This window comes from Mytilus galloprovincialis, chromosome 14, assembly GCF_965363235.1.
Source record: "Mytilus galloprovincialis chromosome 14, xbMytGall1.hap1.1, whole genome shotgun sequence".
Taxonomy (NCBI): domain Eukaryota; kingdom Metazoa; phylum Mollusca; class Bivalvia; order Mytilida; family Mytilidae; genus Mytilus; species Mytilus galloprovincialis.
Window position 1 is genome coordinate 46,605,784 of NC_134851.1, and position 22,789 is coordinate 46,628,572.

The 22,789-nt window shown below is 31.9% G+C and overlaps 1 protein-coding gene across 1 annotated transcript; it reads left to right on the forward strand.

The window, feature by feature from the left end:
* Positions 1 to 869: 869 nt before the first annotated feature.
* LOC143059735 (alpha-1,6-mannosyl-glycoprotein 4-beta-N-acetylglucosaminyltransferase-like) lies at positions 870 to 22,694 on the forward strand. Its single transcript, XM_076233279.1, has 5 exons — positions 870 to 1,022; positions 15,465 to 15,590; positions 16,413 to 16,480; positions 17,192 to 17,309; positions 18,739 to 22,694. Exons 2-5 carry the CDS (start codon positions 15,500 to 15,502, stop codon positions 19,857 to 19,859), a joined length of 1,398 nt encoding a protein of 465 aa, XP_076089394.1. The 5' UTR covers positions 870 to 1,022; positions 15,465 to 15,499; the 3' UTR covers positions 19,860 to 22,694.
* Positions 22,695 to 22,789: the final 95 nt, after the last annotated feature.

Below are 22,789 nucleotides of genomic sequence, written 5' to 3' on the forward strand. Positions count from 1 at the left end.
GCCACGTCCGGTCAGAATGGGGACGTTAAATCCGATGCCTCGTGTAAAGAGATTGCCACAAGACATAGCTATTGTATTTATTGTTGACGTTCTCGTCCTAAACATGCATAAAATATTTGCAACTGGACGTTAAGTAACCAACATTGTCATTTCGGGGCCTTTTATAGCTGACTATGAGGTATGGGCTTTGCTCATTGTTGAAGGCCGTACGGTGACCTATAGTTGTTATTTTCTGTGTCATTTGGGTCTCTTGTTGGCGGTTGTCTCATTGACAATCATACCACATCTTTTTTATAATCAATCAATCAAGCCCTTTTCCACCATCCTTTGCCGACTGCATTCTTTACAGCAAAGTTAAATCGATAATTCATGTTAATTAATTAATTCAGAAAGAACTTTCATGTGAAAAAATCGCGTTATCAGTCCAAATGTTCAATGATTTAATGAGGAAGACTTCCTTCTACAAATTTGGCTCATGAAGAACTGATTTCCGTATTATATGAAAACGTTTCCGTGTTATCTATTGTCTAGGCTAATGACAAGCTAATTTCCATATGAAAAATACTGTATGTGAATACACTGTAAGGTTCAAAATTTGTAGCTTTTTAAGATTGACATCTTTTAACAATTTATATAGGCATAGTTTCAACTGTATATATCATATTTGAATTTAATTGAGTGTTATCCTACTGATTGTACAATATACAAACAAAGCAAGCAAGCTAACCAAAGTTTTGTTTTACATGCATTAGGAAATCTGCTGTAATGTATTATAAATATCAACCTTGCTTAATTTGTACTAGACTGAGTCGGATTATTTAAATGCTAAGTTAAAAAAAATAACAGTATTTAGAAATTGCACAACTTTGTTGTAAAAGATTGCTATCGATCTTGAGGAGTTTTGTCACATGTACGTAGATATACAAACGGATGTGATTTCGCTATCAATTGACTTTATTTTTATCAGGTTACAACATAGTTCACACGCAACAGAGATATTTGATAAATACTGTTATATATAGGTAAGAGACTTAAATTACATTTATTCATATATTTACTGGACTTTGTTTTTTAGTTGGAATATTTTTCTTCGATTTGTCCGTTCGGACAACTTTCTTTTATGATTTTATCGATCGTTCTCGGTTTAAAACTAATAAAACATTTTTGTTTCGGGGCCAGTTGAAGCCCGCCTAAGGTGCTTGGATTTTCACGCTGTGTTGACCTGCTGGTAAACTTCAGCTGTTGTCTGCTCTTTGGTCGAGTTGTTGTCTCTTCGACTCATTTCCCCATTTTCATTCTTAATTTTATGGTTTTATTTGCTAGACATAAAACAATTGTACCATGTAGATAATATTTGTTTTGCTTTTAGAAGATCTCGAAAGGATAAAGTATTGATTAGAATTATTTTTTTTCATGCACTTTTTTTTCTTTAAAGACATGATTAATATAATCTATAGATTTTCAATAAGGTTTGAAATAATAGATAATAATAAATTTTTTGAAAAGTTGAAATGTTCATGCTTTTTTATTAAGAGTATGACTTCCTTCTACGAATTAGGATCATGAAGAACTGAATTCCGTAGTATATGAAAACGTTTCCGATTTCCACTTTATTTCCACTCAACAGCAGCAACAAAAAAACCGCATCACCCTCAGGGGTTAAAATTTCTTATGCATAAATGAACTTTTTCAAAAGTTAAATACATTGGGTCAACATTTCAACACGACGTTTTGAAAGTCATAAATATCAATTTCAGTGAAAATAAGAGTTTTCTTAATTTTGAGTTTTGACAGCTAAAAAGCACGGTCCATATCCAAAACACAAACACATTTTGACATACACGTGTGTGAAAACTAAAAGTCATGTGACATACACGTGTGTGAAAACTAAAAGTCATGCGAATCTTATCACTTGAAAATGATGAAAATGACTTTGATTTTCTATTTCTGTTTCTGAATAGATTTCTTGTCTAAAACTTATTTCAGACTTTTGTGAGTGAAATTTTATAGCTACCAATCAAATGAAAAATTTCAGTGTAAACTTAACATTTATGTCAAGGTCATGCGTAAAAACAAAATAAATTACTTTTTTATTTCCTTAACAAATCAAAAAAGTTCGAACACAATCTCGAGGTTTATTCCTCCTTCCTCGTGCGTAAATTTGTTCTTTTCGTATTATTATCGGGATCTTATTTCGTGAAAGAATACATATTGTCAATAACATAGGTAAGAATCTAACAATCCGACCGAAAATATCAAATCACTTTCATTTTGAGATTCCGTGCTTAGGATCTTTGAAGAAAATATTGAACATCAATATATTATATAAGTATGTACGTTGTATAAATACTTTTTATGTCCCACTTAGGAGCATTATGTTTTTCGGTCTTTATTACCGTTGTCCGTCCATTCGTTCGTCCGTCGGTCCCGCTTCAGGTTAAAGTTTTGTTGAAAGTTTTCTGGTCAAGGTATAGTTTTTTGATGAAGTTGAAGTCCAATCAACTTGAAACTTAGTACACATGTTCCCTATGATATGATCTTTCTAATTTTAATGAGTTCTACTGAACATAGAAAATGAAAGTGCAAGTGGGGCATCCGTGTTCTATGGACACATTCTTGTTTTTACTTAAACTAGACTTATATATATATATATATATATATATATATATATATATATATATATATATATATTTATCATATACTTACTACAAAATACAGCAATTTTGTATATCTAATAAAGGTTACTTTTTCCAGTCTGTATCACATACCCTGTATCGCATACCCCGTATCGCATAGCTAAATCCGTATCGCATACCCCATATCGCATAGCAAAACCCGTATCGCATACCTGGCGTGACGTCATAATGCAAATGACGTCAACGCTTGACATATGACGTCCAGTTGCTGTATTTTCTGGCATTCACCCTTACAGAAATGTCCTATCATTTTAACTAAAATCGATATTTTTCAAAAAATTATTACCCTGGAACTTTACGATCGATTTTTATGAAGAAAAAGAAAAAAAAAAAGACACAATTAGATGGAACTATCTGAAGTTTTATTGTTAATTTGGTCTGAATTTTCGTGGTTTGTTTGCATTACCCGATGGATAATTTTTACGGTTTCAGTTTGATTAGAATAGATAGCAAACTTTTCAATAATTTTTTTCTTGGTGTTGAAGTCTATTAAAAAAAAGTCAGCTGGAAAAATACAGCACAATCATAATGTTCTTTTCTTTCTAATAATTTCGGACGATTTAATAAAAAAATGGATATCCCGTGAAAATGATTCTATTAAAATATATGATAAACAGAATAATACATGGAAAAATCCGTATCGCATGCTGTATCACCACTCGACCAATATCAGCCCTCGGGACCTTCGGCCCTCAGGACTGATATTGGTTTCTCGTGATGATACAGCATGCGATACGGATTTTGCCATGTATTATTCTATATATATATATATATATATATATATTTATAAAAATAAGAAGATGTGGTATGCTTGCCAATGAGACAACCAAATAACACAAAAAATAGCAACTATAGGTCACCGTACGGCCTTCAAATATGATACAAGTCCATTCTGCATAGCTATACAAGGCCCAGTCTGTCCACAGGAATGTAGCATATATAGATGTTAAATATTTTGTTCTTTTCATCCACACGGCAGTCACAAATTCTACAGAGTAAACATTATAAAATGTGTAATATTATAAATGAATATTTTTTTAGTATATATATTCGTGTGGTCTAGCGGGACGGCTGCATTGTAGGCGATTTGGTGTCACGATATTACAGTAGCATGGGTTCGAATCCCGACGAGGGAAGAACAAAAAATTTGCGAAAGCAAATTTACAGATCTAGCATTTTAGGGTTGATGTTTAGACGAGTTGTATATACATAATGTACACAGCCATGTATCACCATCATTGATGGCGATCCGATGGATAAATCTGTTGTAGAGTTGTCACTGACTCAGACGTATATACAAAAAATATATATACCCAAGTAACTACATGACTGATTTAATATATAAAATAGATACCACAAGATGCAGAAATGTTTAAAGTTTTATTGTTTATTTGGCCATGAAAGCATTCATGCTCATTTTAATTTTTAGATGAAGCGAACAGAAAGAAGAATATTTCTTGAAACGTTTGCTATAAATTCTAACCAAATCAAAATCGTAAAAATTTGCATTTGTGTTTAACCCACCACTGATAATGAAAATGAACCTCACGAAAATAATGGCCAAATAAACAATAAAACTTCAGACATTTCTACATCTTATGGTATCTATTTTATAAAATATATCATACAGTGACTTGGTAATATTTTTTTGAAAAATATCGATTTTAGTTCAACTAATAGGACATTTTTTGAGTGAGAACTCATTTTTGTCCTATGAATGTATATATACAAAATTATAAGGGTCTGTCAGTACATTACAATTTCTTCGATTGTGACAATTACCGTATCAGATGTATCACCGCGAAACTTTAATTTCATTAATATCACGACGTGCATGACTAGTAGATCAGGAACCTTCTTGGAACAGTGGTGGATCAAGAAATTTTCATTGGGGCTTCAAAAGGCCCTCTCAAGTCATGCTTCAGTGATTACTTATAGCCAAATTTTCCCCACAAAAGGTTGAGGGATGGCTGTCCCCTAAATTCGCCTCTGTGGAGCACTTAACCTCAACTCCGGTTTTTGTCAGGGTCCGTGTTGCTCAATCTTTATTTGTCTGTGCAATATTTTGTTGATGTTGTTTGTCTTTTTGTCGTATTTCATTTTGATGTTTGTTTTTTTTCATCAGACTTACGATTATTTTCTTATTCCATGGTGTAAACTAGAATATTTCATCCATTTAGAACCGTAAATACTGGAAGTTATGGGGAAAAAAATACTACAAAAAATTGAGCAACAAAGAGAGATTTCACTGGCTCGCATGGTTATTTTATTAATGAATTGGTACAAAAGCGAATAATTAAATTTTATAATTGAGAGAATATTTTTTTATTAATTAATACACGGTAAATAAGTTACCATTAGTTTTAGGTAAATATAATTCATTAGAATATTTTTTAGATTATTCAATGCATATAAGATTACATTCTCCAAAGTTTATTGACCACCCAAGTAAACACTTAACAGTAATATTTAAACGGACAAGAAAATAGGTCAATGAAAAATCATTGATACGATTTTTATCAGTTTATTTACTATTTATGAAATGAAATATGATTAGACACATTTAAATTTTCTACTCTAATACATACTGTTGACATATTTGTCTTTGTTTGTCTTTAGTGCGCGTTAACTTCGCTTTTGATTTAAGATTTATCTATTTCGATTTAATGACACCAATGAGTGTTATGTAGGCGAACCATAAAATCCCGGGGATCTTTGATGAGTTTTTCTTAATGCAATATTGATTATATTTGTGCGCGCATATGCATTCATATAAATTTTTAAGGAAAAACAGGTTTATACATACATCATTTATATTAAACCAATATGTTGAAATTTTTTTTCGAATACAGTTTTTCGTTTTTTTATATGAGGACATACATTCCGATCTTTTGATCCATCATATCAATTGGCATCATAAAAAACTTCAAAAGTGTGTAACATTAACATGAAATTGGATATAAATGCTTTTTTTTAACTACATGTGCAAAGGAAAGAAACCAAATTCTCATTGTAGAGTGAGGGACTAAAATCACAGAAAGGGTATAAATAACGTATACGTCTTTGTACATGTGGTGTGAACAAAATATTTATGTAGATAGATCATCTGTTTTAATGTGGTGAATGAATGCGCACAAATGTTATAAAACGCTGTGCGCAATTGTAATGATTCTCCGAGAAAATGTATTGGTAATTCACACAAATGATCTGCACCAGAAAAGTCGCTACTAGATGAGAGAGTATACTCTCTGAGTACCTTTGTTACAGAAAAATAGTACCTAGCAGTCATGCGTGTCCTTGTCTGTGTAGATTTTTTAAAGCCCCATTTTTACAGCCTCTTTTATACTTCTCATTTGTGCGTCTTGTATCGTATTAAAAAAGAAACTCTCAAGTTTTTCCTGCATTTTGTTGCTTGGCAGTTGATATGCATTAGGTATTTTGCTCATTGAACAAAGCCGTACGGTACGTGACTTATATTTGCTAACTTCTGCGTCATTTGTTTTTAGTGGAGAGTTGTCTCATTGGCAATTATACCACACCTTCTAACTTTTATATAAATACGGATACAAATAATTCATTTTCGATTTTTTCCGAAGCGAATATTTTACGGTACATATACGTGTTAATTTGTACATATTTTTATCTTTTCACCTTATAGATGTAGTAGAATCATGTTACTACCCGTACCTTCAAATGCATTCTATGAATTGAATGTGTATATAACATATATAGGGATAATTTAATATAGATCTCATTTACGTAATAAGATAAAATAATTAAAACATGCATAAACTAGATAACACCAGATATCTTTCGAATAAATAGACAATACATGTATATTTGTCAGGTGACACATATTGGCGTTAATCCACTTCATTTGGACTAGCTAGTTGTATCATGAGCAATTTTACCACATCTTCAGATTTTATATTATCAACAGATGTGTAACATAACCATCAAAATAAGTAAATGTTGTACAAGTTGTAAAAACTTAGAAAAGTCACCTATATTTATGTGTCAATCCTGCATGCCTGAAAAAAACACCCAACAATATCGAGACGCATGCAATATTATTTAACGTGTTGGTTTCATTACCTCAAAATGTTTACATATTTTAAAACTTATTAAAATGTTGTATTTTATTCGGCATTATTGTTGGTTACGTTCTTAGTTAAAATTCAGAATGGAAATGGGAAATGTGTCAACGAGACAACAACCCAATCTAAGAGCAGACAGCAGCCGAAGGCCACCAATGGGTCTTCAATGCAGCGAGAAAAGGTGTGCCTCAGCTGGCCCCTAAACAAAAATGTATACTATTACTAGTTCAGTGATAATAGACGTCATACTTAACTCATAAATATATAGAAGAAACTAAAATTAAAAATCATACAAGACTAACAAAGGCAAGAGGCTCCTGACTTGGGACAGGCGCAAAAATGCGGCGGGGTTAAACATGTTTTTAGAGATCTCAACACCCCTTCCCATACCTCTAGTCAATGTAGAAACTAAACACACAACAATACACACAGTAAAATTCAGTTTAAAAGAAGTCCGATGTCAGAATATGTTACAAAAGAAACTAAACAAAATGACAATGATATTTCAAACGGCCGTTGTTGTCTTATTCTGTGTTTTGGTTTCTCGATATATCGCCTTATTGTTCGCTGGCTTATTGTTCGCTAGCTATTGTTCGCTAGCTTCAGCCTGGTATACATAAATTAACAAAGGACTACTAGCAGTTACTGACATGCTAGCTCCTAACCTCAATTAAACTGATTGAAATATTATGTCTTCATTATGTTTATCAAGCACAATTAGTTACATGTATGCATCATGCATATTGAGCTTTCATCGTGCACGTTATATTGAATTAATTCATATCCGTTTTTGTAGATTTTATGTGTCATCAGGGATTAGTATAACAGTCCCAGGTATCAGACATATTAGGCTTTCATCGTATGCGTGATATTGAATTAATTATTATCCGTTTTTGTACATTTTTTGGTAAATAATTACATTAGATGTATGTTTAATTATAATATTATTCTGATTGACTACCTGCCATCTCGTGTTATTCCTAAATCAACTTCATTACACAAAAAGATTTATCATTCATGATGAAACGATGTCCCTTAATAAGGTAAATTAAATAATTAAAAACTTGATAAAAATCGTGTTTTCATGATCCTAGCTAAAAAATGTAATTATAGATCATTATAAGTATTGAATGCTTCTTTTTGTAACTTCATAGGGTTGTAAAAGCGTTGCCCGTGTGCACATTTTTAGAATGCAAAATGTACTTGGGTCTTCGCTTAAACACCCCAATGAAGTTACAAAAAGAAGCATTCAGTTCTTAAGTAAAAGTCGACAAAAATGTACCTTTTTCTATGTGATGAATTTGCACATTTCAATGCGTATTAGAATTTCAAAATATTGATTTACGATGTTTAAATGCTTCTGTATAAAGATGGTACAAATTTAGGGTAAAACAAATTTGGAATCTTGTGTACAGGATTTATTGTCTGATATTGGCCTGAACTTTGTTTGGATTTCACAGTATGTAATCCATTCGTTTGATGTGTTTGAGCTTTGATTTTTCCATTTGATTAGGGACTTTTCGTTTTGAATTTTCCTCGGAGTTCAGTATTTGTGTGATTTTCTTTTTATACTCCGCTGGAAAAGAAATAAGAGAATGGAGTCTAGGGGCTGGCATATTACTTCTTATAAAGTAGTAGCGCCACAGTACTTAAAATGTTCACATGCATACCATAGCAAGAAATCGTAAACAATATTCTTCTATCTAGAAAAATAGTAAGCATAGATTTATTTAAGTTACTAGTTAACAATATTGTACGACATACGAATGTTTCGTCTACAAAAGTCTCACCAGTGACACTCTAATCTAAAAGTTTTAATGCTAAATAATTAAGTACGAATTTGAAGACCACTGAGGACCCAACAGTCCAAACGGTAGTTTAGGAAATATCGGGTTTATAAAGATATAATTCTAAGGCTTTTCTACCTCAGGAATAGATTAACATAGCTGTATTTGGCAAAACTGTTAGGAATTTTTGGTCCTCAATGCTCTTTAACTTATATTATTCGGCGTTTTTGACTTTGATTAGATTTGAGCGTCACTGATGGTAGATATAGGAAGATGTGGTATGAGTGCCAATGAGACAACTCTCCACCCAAGTCACAATTTATAAAAATGAACCATTATAGGTCAATATACGGTCTTCAACACGGATCCAAGGCTCACACGGAACAGCAAGCTATAAAGGGAGTCTTTTGTAGACGAACCAACCGTCTGGCGTAAATACTAGATTTTAAACCTGGGGTGGTGTTCTCGAAGCTATCTTAGGACTAGGACGTGTTCTAAGACCATCTTATGACAAGTCTTTGTCCTAAGTCGTGTTCCCGACGCTCTCTTAACTTAGGATATATTACATTTTTCATCCTAACTTTAGGACACCTAATTAGGTGTCTTAAGATCATCATATCTCCATCCTAACTTTGTGCATGCTTTTTTCATTTTTTTACGTGAAAATGAACATGAAATGAAACGCACCATCGATTACTAATTCGTATAAAGAAATTGTTTATGATTTTAAACTTTGAACTTCGCGTTTTACGATAAGATCAATATTCTCATTTCACAACAATTTGTTTTCCAGTTAAAATCACAATCCTTTTTGATATCATTTTATAATTACATTTGAAATCATGCATGTAATTATAAAATTTCGTAAACTATTTTATTAATTGGTTTTGTCTTTAATAAATGTTTTATTAAACATTTACTTAAACTATTTCACACATGGGATATGTTTAGGACGTCCTAACATAAGATGCGTCTAAGATGGCTTCGAGACACAACTTAAGAGTGTCCTAAACTGATCATAAGTCCATTCTAAAATTGGTCTTATCTATGACTTAGGACGAATCTTAGGATACTTTCGAGAACACCACCCCTGGTATCTATGATGAATTTATTCACTATGAAAGTTATTTTATGTTTGCAAAAGTATATTATCTTATTAAAATCATGTTTACACATTTTCCGTCCTACATTTAAAGATCACACCAAGTTCCAATTAAAAGAACGAATTTATCGTAAATCCAATCGACAATATGATATACCGTAACCAAATAGATCATATAACAATTCTTATTGAAGAATGAAAAATTAAACGAAAAGCAAACAATGTCATGAAATTATATTTAAAAAAGGGATTGTAGGACCCCCGGGCATTTTATTGGAATCGGATGGTGGAGAACGGGGTTATTATACTTTTAACCGTATATCAATTATAGTTAAATTTTGCCACAGAATGTCTATGCTTTTGCAATAAAGATTCATTCATATAGAGTGAAATATTGCTTATAGAAATTGAAACTAGGAATTTTGTATTATATAACAGTATTAAAAAGGGTAAGATTTTTTTATTTCTATATAACACTTATTTTATAAAAGACATGTACTGTCGATATAAGAGAGAGGACACGTTTTTTTGTGAATAAATGTTCTCGAGATAACATTTCAATGTGACAAAAACAATTAAGGAGCATAAAAGCCAAAGATTATAAAGACTATAGCCAAAATAGACGTATGTTAACTTTGACTTAGGGTGGGTGATACTGCCATAGTTTAAGAAGAATTATTTAATATTGGTTTTAAGCATATTTGTTTATAGTGGATTGGGAAACAAGTTATTGCAACTTATATTAATCCCTTTCCACTTTGCAAGTGCGAGTGCTGCCTTGTAGCGGCATTAGTCAGCTCTTTTTCGAAATCTACAAGTGTGTCTTTTACGTGCAAGAGATATGGCTCTATCTTAACATGGGTCAGCCAATCATCGTCCCCTTCCGACGCACTATAATTGTTTCTCAAGACCATACTTGCAAATGTTGTCAAGAGAGGGCCAAAAATTTCTCCCCGGAAATGAGGGTATGGATGCTTCACTTCTGTGTACAAAAACAAAATTTTGCTCGATATTCGATATCTTAAAAAAAAACAATTAGTATTCTGTAATTACTTGATATTTGTACTCTGGGTATTGTTCCTCTCTGTAATCAGTGTATTTTACGCAAGTCTTTAATTTTTGCAGTTATTCTTTTCTATATTAGCACTCCAATATTCTCTATGCTTTCTATGTTTTGGCTCATTTTCAATTTATTTTGGCCCATTATTCGCTATATCTGTAAACCCCATCCACACCCTCAAAAACAGAAAATTTATTATAGTTAATTTATAAGTTCAATCATGCCATACTCCGAGCAATAAATTAATAGTCCTGTGCACGCGATCGCACACATTACGCTCTAAATGAATTCATTTCTAAATGATTAATTCAAAATGGTCACAATGAATTTCAAAATGAACTGATCAAACAAAAAACACTTCAAACTAGAACAGACCAATAAGGATTAACAACTTTATAACGTTGTAATATTTTAGCTGACTTTTGAATTACGATTCATCTAGCATCCAAAACAGGACGCGTCCCTATAGTAAAACCTGATTTCTTGTTAGGGTTCATTATGAATATGTTCAAACATCTTTGACATGTACATAACAAGACTTCTTCATTTAAATGTCGAGTTTAATAATTTTAATACAAACACTAGTGTCCAATGTTTGCATATTTGTCAAACAAACAAGAGACTATATCAACATAAACGTGAAAAATAGATTTGATTTCAAAATCCACTGATTTTTGATATGATTAAAAGTTTATTTGACTACAAAGATGGAAATATGCATGACTTATTATCAAAAATCAATCCCGTCATTCCTTAGTCGTGCATGATCATATTAATGGAGTATTGAACATTTAATTGTAAGGTAAGTGCATCTCGCTAGTTCAGTAATGAACAATCATTTTCATGCAACTGTTATGTATTATATATATCTTATACACGTGGAGCAGGATCTTCTTACACTTTTGGAGCACCACTCGTTTTTTGTTGATGTTTGTTTGTTTGTTTGTTTGTATGTTTGTTCCTCAGTTTTCTGTATCTTGCGACGATATGATCATATTTCAGAATAGGAAATTTTGTACATGTATTATCCTACAGGGTAATCATCTACTTTTGTGCACCATTGTAAGTAAATAAACTGCACTGACAAGCATGTTAAAAGCCTCAATGTGACGTTGAGATGAAGAACAGCAAAAAAGCTGTTCCTATGCTTTTTGTGTGTTTTTGTTGTGCATGTAATGATTTTGTCTCATGGATAGATAACCCCCACCCCCAATATCCTTTGTTTTTCTATTATATTAGTATGACATTAGCATTGAATACGAATAAATAACAAAGACCGTACGTATACTTGCAGTTAATGTGACAAACTATTCAAAAACAAAATCCTTGACGAAATCAGTAATTAGCATTCAAAACCAGATGTCAATTGGACATGCTTTGATACTATATATGCGCTTGAATTTTTACTTGATAACATCTTTGTTCGCTTTGGAGATTCCGTATATCGTCAAGTTATTGGAATTCCAATGGGGACTAACTGTGCACCACTTATTGCGGACCTGTTTTTTTGTATTGTTATGAGTTACAATTTATGACTAAAATTAGCAAAGACCCATCGAAACAACATTTGATACAAAAATTTAACAATACTTTTAGATATTTGGATGATATATTGGCTCTTAATAATGACGACTTCATTATGTATACTAAAGAAATTTATCCTGTTGAACTTACTTTAAATAAAGCTAATACTAACAATGACCACTGCCCTTTCCTCGATCTTGATATCTATTATATTCACGGGAAGCTTACTACAAAGATTTATGATAAAAGAGATGATTTTTCATTTCCTATCGTTAATTATCCATTTTTAGATGGTGACGTTCCCTTGTCACCATCTTATCGTGTTTATATATCTCAACTTGTACGATTGGCTCGTATTTGTAACAACGTTTTACACCAGGGTTTTCGATATCACAAGCTAGTCAACACATTTACTAAATTTTATCATCGGTATAAGGAAATAATTCGTAAATATAACTCAAAATGCAGACATCTTATACGTTCAGGTATTTCACATCCAATCTTTTGTGGTAATATTCTTTACAAAGCACAAACGTGTCAGTATTCACCTCAAAAGCTTACAAAACCTTTAAACAGACTTATTAAGAAGGGATATAGTTACGATACTGTTGTCAGGTCATTAAAGATTGCATATTTTGGCTTTAATATTGATTCACTTATAGGGTCTTTGCATCGGAACTAAACACATTTATTTAAAAACAGTTGTTGGCATGACACGGGTTATGTTCTTCTCATATATTTTATGATAGTATGATACTAAACCCCTAACGGGAGGGGTTGTGCCTGATATTCATATGATGAAAACATAATCTTTCAGTCAGTTTAATTGCGGTCTGGAGTTGGCATGTCAGTTAACTGCTAGTAATCTGTTGTTATTTATGTATTATTGTCATTTTATTTATTTTCTTTTGTTTCATCTTCTTACACCGGACTCGGACTTCTCTTGAACTGAATCTTAATGTGCGTATTGTTATGTGTTTACTTTTCTACATTGGCTAGAGGTATAGGGGGAGGGTTGAGATCTCATAAACATGTTTAACCCCGCCGCAATTTTGCGCCTGTCCCAAGTCAGGAGCCTCTGGCCTTTGTTAGTCTTGTATGATTTTTAATTTTAGTTTCTAGTGTATAATTCGGAGTTTAGTATGACGTCCATTATCAGTGTACTAGTATATATATTTTTTAAGGGGCCAGCTGAAGGACGCCTTCGGGTACGGGAGTTTCTCGCTACATTGAAGACCCATTGGTGGCCTTCGGCTGTTGTCTGCTCTATGATCGGGTTGTTGTCGCTTTGACACATTCCCCATTCCCTTTCTCAATTTTATTGAAGTACTATAGGGATACGTAAACCAAATTCGTTATTTTTTTTATTTTTTAAAGTAAAGTAATTATCAATAGCTCTGTTTACTCAGTCTATATCTGGCGCTTGAGGAACTCATCTTTATTTACAGTCATTGTTGCATCGAGTTACGGTTATTATTTTCCGTATTAAACAAAAAGATAATTCACCAAAAAAAATCGATGAATCCTTTTTTTTTTATAAATAACAGTATACTTCAACACTTGTATAGCTTTTGGATTGTAAATTTTTTTTGGAATACCAATAATTTATATTAATAATGCAGCTTGTAGTATTTTGGTCGTGAGTTACGTAAATATTTATATGCATAAAAAGTTTTATTTGTGGTGCAATCAATATTTTTCACTGAATGACAGAACAATTAGTTAACGGATGTAGGAAGCGCATGACTGAATGTTTACCGTTTTCCGTAATGTTGAGATTTTTTATTGACGAGAACATTAAGTCATTTTCACAGCATTAAAAGATTCACCGTTAATGCATACGCCTTTGTACTGAATAACCTCTTTCTCTATGTACAACATATAACATTTTTATAGACGTTTTCTAGTCTCAAGTTGTTCAAGAACTAGACGCGGAAACATTTAATATATATACATGTACGCAGTTTATTAACATGATAAATATTTATAAATATTAACTTTTTTTATTATAACACTGTTATGTAATTAATTCTTATTAACTGTTATTGTTTTTTTTGTTTATTTTTTTGGGGGTGGGGGGGGGTGGGGTGGTGCTTTAGCTTGCTGAAAAAAGATAAAAATAATATTGTATTATTAAATTCCGTTTCAGTTTAAAGTATGGCAAAATGTTCACCACTAATAAACTACTGAAATTGTAGGAGTTTAATCAATGAAATGGAATGTATTGATTTGATCTGTAACAAAACACAAAAAAAAAAACACTTTCTCAAAGTTTTTCTTATATGTCCGATAAATAAACTCATCACAGAATCCAGGGTTGAAATTTTGTATTTGCGCCAGACGCGTGTATCGTCTTCAAAACACTCATCAGTGACGCTGGAATAAAAAAGTGAACAAGGCCAGATAAACTGCGAAGTTGAAGAGCATTGATGACCAAACAATCCTAAAAGTTTTGTTAAATACGGCTAAGGTTCTGATCCAAATCTATTCCTGCGGTAGAAAAGACTTATTATTTTAAGCAAATGACTAAATATAGATGTGAACTTCAATTATATTAGTAGTACAATATAATGATGCTTACAAGATGGACGCTATTAATTCATTGAGCTTTTGTTATTGTCAAGCTTGTATGTCCAATGAAAAGGGGAATGTAGAAATAATAAGATGTGGTATGATTGATAACGAGATAATTAGAAATCAAATGACATAGGAGGTTAGCAACTATCGGTCATTGTACGGCCTTCAACTATGAGCAAAATAAAAGCGCATCGAAATAAAAGAAATATAACAATTCCAACGATAAAAACTAACAAGAATGAAGGCATAGATTATGTAAAAACACAATAAATGAAAACCAAATATCATAAACAGCAACACTTGTCTACAACAGAAAACAGGCATATATAGAATGAGGCGGTGTTTAAAGTGTTTACAGGAGCGTCAACCCTCCCTCTAACCTTGGATAGGGGTATAACGACAAACATCAGAACAAACTTTAAAAATCAGTTCAAAAGATGAAATGATTGCCAATGAGACAAAATAGAGCGTTGTATACGTGTAAAAAAGACGCATCATTGACTCTCGAAAAAAAAAAAAGACTCTCGAATAAAAAAAGACTCTTGAATAAAAAAATTTAAGAAGGCCAAATAATAAAACAGTATTTTTAACGTTGATGTATTTCATGTTTGTCTATTTCAGAATATCTAGTGAAATTATGAACAGGAAAAGACAATATGAATATTCTGAAGACAATTATTAGTTTATTTACTTTTATATCCATCATAGTTGTTCTGCAGGTGGTCTTGTTTTATGGTCAAATTCAAGGTAAGTACATTTTATTCAAGATATAACTTCCTACCATTGAGAGACATTAATAAGATTTAAAGGAGTGGAAAGGAGCCCTTAGTGTGAAATTGTCCGTTACCACGTCATGAACACGACAGTTGTTTTCAATTCGTTTGATCTGTTGATTATGCCATTTGGTAAAGGAATTTCCGTTCCGTTTTGTGTTCGGTATGTTTGTTAATTTTTACACATGCATTTAAATCGTGCATTGACCTATTTAGCTTATCTAAAATCCATTTACGTTATTGCATTACCAGTCTGTAGCGAACCTGTTGAGGATTATAACACTTAATCTACGGATATGTTGTATCAATCTCCCTCCAGTATACCTGTTGAGGATTATAACACTTAATCTACGGATAAGCTGTATCAATCTCCCTCCAGTATACCTGTTGAGGATTATAACTCAAACATAAATTAGTTTTATGTTTATGTAAAATCTGATAACTCAAAAAGGAACTCCAAGTACATCTGCATGTCAATATTTTATTTTCGTCAAAATTTGTTTTATTTTGTATGACAGACTTCCAAAATCTCCAATTTTTGCGGATAGATATTAAACAATCATTGATCATTTGCATATGACAAATTATTACTTAATTCAATATAGGGATGAAGTAAAATGAATATTGGATTTGTTTGAAAGACACAAAACGCAGATGGATTTGACATGGATGTATAACATAAACAACACTCACTAAATATTTCCATAACTGCAAAAAAATATTAACCTGTTATTTTCAACTCTTATTCATTTTCTTAGTACCATTCTTTATTTATTACTTGCTTTTGATTTTTCAGATAGATTTCTGTACTACCAGAATAACCAGAATAAACTGTCCTCTGTTCGCTCATCAACATATACAGAGGTAGATATTCTTCATATTTAAAAAAAAAACCAACACGATTTAAATTTCATACGTCCGGAGCACTTTTCTGGACTTATCTTCATCAGGAAATCTCAAAGCCTAATATTTGAAATCCAAAGATATAAAATGAATCGAAACAGTTAAAGAGCTTTATGACAAACAAAAAGGACTTACAAAAGTAATCAAATCCATCTAAAATAAACTTTGCATGAGGGAGTTGAAACCTTAGTTTTTTTAAATTTAGAATTGTATAAACGGAATATTTTAAAATGCTTTATTATAAATCATGTCAGAACCAAAGTACATGTACTGACTGCTTAGCTGATGATACATTCTGCTTACTGATAACTGAGTTGATTTGTACTTCCGATAACATGTCCGAAAAGAAATTTCCGTTTTGTATTAAGCCGAACGTAAGAGGGCTGTATAGCCACTCATCGGTAAAAAATCTTCTATCATGGTTTTAAATTTATACAATATGTCAAACTCTAAATAGTGATAATTAAAAATGCAAAACAAAACAATAATCGATCTGCCATCTGTACTTAATCACCAACATGATAATGTTTCATACTTATGAAACGCACACGACAAAATACGGGGTTACTTATTTTTTTAAGATATCTCAAATTTAAAATTCATTAGTGAAGAAAAAATGTTTCCTAATTGAACATGTTCGACACTCTCTCTACATATTTTTTATACCAATAGGACATACGAACAACTACTCCAATTCGAGCCCTACTTCCAAGATTTAATTTAGATGAAATATATCCAAACTGGACAGAAAAGGCATCACTGATGAAATCACAAGTAGATACGAACAGACGTAAGTACATGTATTTTCTGTGTAATTTAACAATGTAGTATAGAAAAAAACCACTATATCATGAAATATTGTGATATTAACAAAGATTAGAAGAACTAAAAGTGACATGTTGGAGAGTTGTTACATTGGCAACCATACTTAATCTTAACATATTTATGTAGAAATAAAATAATAATAAAAAAAAATAATAATGAAACCTTTCTCATGTTTCTGTCCGGTAAAAAGGGCACAAACGATATCACGAGGCAATGAAAATATCATTAGTATGACAGACATATTAAACCAAATGTAAGATGTTTGGGTCAACTTTGGTTTTACATTGGTTTCTAATGTTCAGAAAAGAAACTGTTTGTATTTGAACATGGGTATCAGTATTTCGGTTTGGAAATGGTTGCCGGGAGGGAAATTGAAATCTTTGAAGATGAGCCTTAAGGAGCAAAATTTGAAAAGATTTCCATGTTTAAACAATATTTTTGGTGCGTTCGAAGCGCTTTTATTGATTTATTTTAATCAGGAAATTTTACATAATCAATTTGAAAGACAATAATCTATAGATAATTCAATACTTCAGTAGCTATACATGCTATATAACCAGTAGAAACCGAAAAAGAAAAGCCAAATCTGCGGAAGGTCAACTTTGCTTAAGGGAATAAAACCCTTAGTTCCTTTAAGTTAATATCGTCTTTATTTGTCAGCCACGTGTTTTTAACACATGTATATTATATATCGTGTAAGTGCCAAAGAATCGACTGCTACATATGTGTAAACTGATGATAAATTCATACTGTAAACCAACTAGTTTAAGAAAGCAAATTAGTTTCGCGAATTTCGCGATTAGAACAAAAAGTCGATTATAAATCGTCGTTAATATCATGAATATGTTAAACTTGGACATTGCCTTTTTTTTTTAACAACATCGCAAAATTAAATCGCCTTAAAATGAGACAGAAAGGGCTAAAAGCAAAGTTTTCCGCCAAAATAAATTGATTTACAGTAATAGCCGCCTATCAATATATATATTTACCATGTTCTAGAAAATTGTATAAAATCACAATATAATTTGTAGATCAGAAGCACTTTGATAGTTGTGTTAAGAATATTTAATTTAATTTTGGATGTAACGCGTCTTCTGATTGGCTGATGTTATTTTGTTATCAGCCCATAGACATAAGTTTGTCATGTGACTGTGACGTCGTCAACGTTTTTTCATGGTTTTCAACGGTTTAAAATGATATTAAGAATTAAATTATAAGAAATGACCTTAATTGTTTTTTCTGTCTATTCGAAATAACATAAAAAATGTGGTGCACACTGTTGAATAACCCGCTATACGCTTTATTCATTGTGTACCAAATTTTTTTTATGTTATTTCGAATATACAGAAAAAATATTACTGTCATTCCTTAATTAAAATATATATCTTTTGTAGGGTATTTGACTATAGGTCTAGTGACAGCAAAGCGACCGAACAACACTGTTTATCTTTATGATACTTTGAGCTCTCTCATAACAAGTGCTAATGGTGAGGAATTGCTAGATATCTATATCATTATTTTACTGTCTGATTTTGAGCAAGAATGGAGAAAAAACATATCTTCTACAATTCAAAGTAAATATCCACAGGAAGTTAAAACTGGTACCATTCGTATAATTGGGAGTTTTGATTGGATGTACCCGAAATTAGAAAACCTCACTCATCATTATATAGGTCATTCGGAATCAAAAGTGAAATGGAAATCCAAACAGAACATAGACTTTGTTTTTTTGTGGTTATATGTGTTCAAAATGAAGCTTTCAGAGTATTATTTACACCTTGAGGACGACGTTACTACTATCGAAGGCTACATAAAAGTTATGAGAAATTTTATCATTAGCCAGAAAAATAGATGGACGTGCTTAGAGTTTTCAGAGCTTGGGATGATAGCAAAATTATATCGTACACAGGACTTAGAGGCACTTGCCAAAATGGTAGCTTTATTTTACGAAGAACAGCCTGCAGATGTGACGTTTTTAAACTTTAATCCTCAAATGCTTCAGTTTAGTCGTATCATTAGAAAACCAACTCTTTTTCAGCATATAGGGAGAACTTCGTCGCTAAAGGGTAAAACAATGTTAGTGGAAGATCGATTCTTTATGGGAAATTTTCGTAAGGAATTAAAGGGAGATAATCCCCCTGCAAAAGTATTGACAAGTTTAAAAGTGCATTCAGGATATTTACCAGAAAACGCGTACAACGCCGGTTTTGGATATTTTTGGTCCGAATCTAGTCCACAGAAAAACGATTATTTTAGAGTTAAATTTAAGAAACCTCAAAATATTCAAAGAATCGTTGTAAAATCCGGAATAGATAGATTTCCAAAAGACAAATTTTACAACGCAGGATTGGAAATTAGTTCCGAGGTAAATAAAACAAACGACTGTATAAACTATAAGCTTATAGGAAAGTTTTTGAATGGAACAGTTGACGTTCGAAATGCTACTTATCCATCAAATTCAATAAAAACACATTGCATTCAAATAAGAGTTTTACGACCGCAGAAATTTTGGTAATAATTCAAGAAATATCAGTTTTTCTCTGGCATTAGACAACTTCCAAGAATCTAGGATTTCTGAGCTTTTATCGTCATTCCTTTCAATGTTACATTTTGATCATTTACAAAACCGATTTTGAGGATGTTGTATTTTCTTTACCGCATTATGCAAGAAGTGGCTGTGGCGCATTTAGTGAAGAAGGATTCAATCATTGTCAAAGTGTTCAATCTAGTTTATCATGATTATAAGATTAATTATAAGTGTCACAAAACGAGAGAGATCGAACAATTGTTTTGTTAGCAATGGACAACCTTTTGCACTTTCGTCAAACAAATACACATCTTTAACCCTATTGTGTGTTTATGAACATTGTGGTCTCTTAATTTGTTCTGATAGTTTTCACAACGTTATCATGGAATAAATTGCAGCAATGTATAAGAAACAAATTTTATGAAAATATCCTGTTGATTGAAAAGGATTAAATAAACGAATTACATGACACAATATCGACAAAAACAAGATGGATTTTAAAGTAAATTGTTCCGACAAATAAGAAAACTTGAGTAAGGGGAATTTGTTTTAACCGATGACACAGTTTTAAGTAATTACCTTTGATATCACAGTTAATTATTTATATGTAATTATCTATTTCTTTTCGTGAAACATAAGGTATTTTTCTTTTATCTTCTGAAACACACATGGTTCAGGATATGCTTGCATGATTGTTGGACAATTTTGATAAATGAAAAGCGGATTAGTTTTTCGTTCAATCTGTTTTAATTCAAAACAGAGATTTTAATGATAACTCTATGCAACATTTGTTTTTCACTGCCTGCAAGTTACTATCAAATCCAATGTTGACATGTCGTTACAAACATTTTAAGCTATAACGTATTAATTTTTTTTTAAAGTCATTTGAATCGGAATACCAGTACTGCAATTGAGGAGTTGCCAACGTCATGATTTGACGGTCGCAAAGTTTGCCAGTAAAAGTGCATTTACGACCCACCAAATCGCCAATTGACGGTGGCAACTCTTCAACTACAGTACTGTTATTCTTTAATATTAACTGACAACAACAAAAGAGTCAAGAAAGCATAAGATGTAAGGAATTAGAATAAGGTTAATAAGTTGAGTATATTAAAAAGGCAAGCAGTGTGATAATTCTTTTTATTTATATAATGGACAGACGCTATCAATGCAGCAATTAAATCATAACATAAATACAGGCAATAGCATGTTCAAAAAGACGAATAGAAACTCCTTCAATAATGCATATATTCATGTAAGTAATCATGAGTTAGACGACAGGGAAATGAGCTGCTGAGCAATCAAGATGAGCTATACGTTTAAGTTCATGTTATTTAACCCCCCATTTTCTACTTTAGAAAATACATATTCCAACCCAAGAATAAGACAGTTGTTATCCATTTGTTTGAATTGTTTGAATGTTTGCAACTTTATAAAGACCTTTTGGAACTGATTGGAAAATACATTTTATCTTCAATAGCCCCAAAACCAGAAATGCTTCGTTATGTTGTCCACACAAGTTACCGACTGAGGTCTCGTAGAATTGAGAATAAAAGTTCTTGTTAAGTTGCGAGAGAGAAATATGCGTAAAATGTTTTTGCACATCTTCATACACAATCGTTAATCATCGGTTGGAGACTGCGTAAGCTTTTTATTTGTCAGGACCGAACGAGAAATTGAGTATGTATGTCGATATTTAACTGGTGTATTTAACCAGCATTAACTTTATAAATTTGTTTATTAAACGATAGCTTTCATAAAATCATGGCAAAATAATATTTGACCTGCCTGGAAGATAAATCTTCACTAGTTTAACATCAAACACGCCCAAAACAGTTTTTTCAGCACCCATAACTACAAAACCATAATCCAAATTGACGATGACCGAAACTGGAGCATAAAGAACACCCTTCATAATCCAGCAGATAATTCTGATTTACAGTTCTTGCAATCAGAAAAACTTCGTATGCTGGTACACATCGTCTTTAAAAGAAATTTAGCATCCAATCTTTCATTTCTTAGCTAGCTATAAAACCAGATTCAATCCACAATTTTCTACATAAGTATGTACCAAGTCAGGAATATGACCGTTGTTATCCATTCGTTTGATGTGTTTCAGCTCTTGATTTTGATTAGTGACTTTCCACTTTTGAATTTTCCTCGGAGTTCAGCATTTTGTGATTTTACTTTTTGAAAGGGACTAGTCGATTGGCGTTTTATTTATACACGAGCTCTATTTATATCAACGTACTATCGATTAAAAAAAATACTTAAATACTTAGTGAATTACATGTTATTCATTTGCAGCTGTTATAATATGTCGAATACAAATTGTAAAAGATATAAACCGATATATCTCATCCGTACCAGTTTTAAAAAATCTAACATTTAAAATCATCAAAATACAGTGCAGTTTAAATAACTTTACATCGTGTACTTTTTCGGGTGCATTATATAAACACTTTTCAGCGTGACATACATTTTATGAATCATCGTAATACAGTGGGTATGTCACTCATTATAATTTAAGAATGAAATGCTCCTTTCATAGTTTCATGGAATGTAAACAGGTTTTACTTAAGATGGATGCTTTTGAAACCAAGTGAAAAACAATAAGCATTCAAACATAGTACTAGTTATTATATTTTTATGCTACAATAATGAAATGAAGCTTTTTTTGTTTGTCAATGCACTATTTTTAACATTGGTTAAGATAGTTATCGCAGTTATATATGTTGTATGTTATTTGGAAATAAAATTTGATCTAGGAGTGCCTCGCGATTGTTGTTATCAAATAAAAATTACTGATATTATTGAAACAAACATGTAATGTTTGAATTGTTTTAACATTTGTCATTTCGGGGCCTTTTATAGCTGACTATGCGATATGGGCTTTGCTCATAGTTGATGAAGGCCGT

Excerpts from the sequence above, each read along its gene's own strand:
- LOC143059735 (XM_076233279.1), top strand. The coding sequence starts at position 15,500 with ATGAATATTCTGAAGACAATTATTAGTTTATTTACTTTTATATCCATC. Across the intron at positions 15,591-16,412 it reads GTTTTATGGTCAAATTCAAG|ATAGATTTCTGTACTACCAG; the intron begins GTAAGTACATTT and ends TTGATTTTTCAG. Across the intron at positions 17,310-18,738 it reads ACAAGTAGATACGAACAGAC|GGTATTTGACTATAGGTCTA; the intron begins GTAAGTACATGT and ends TATCTTTTGTAG.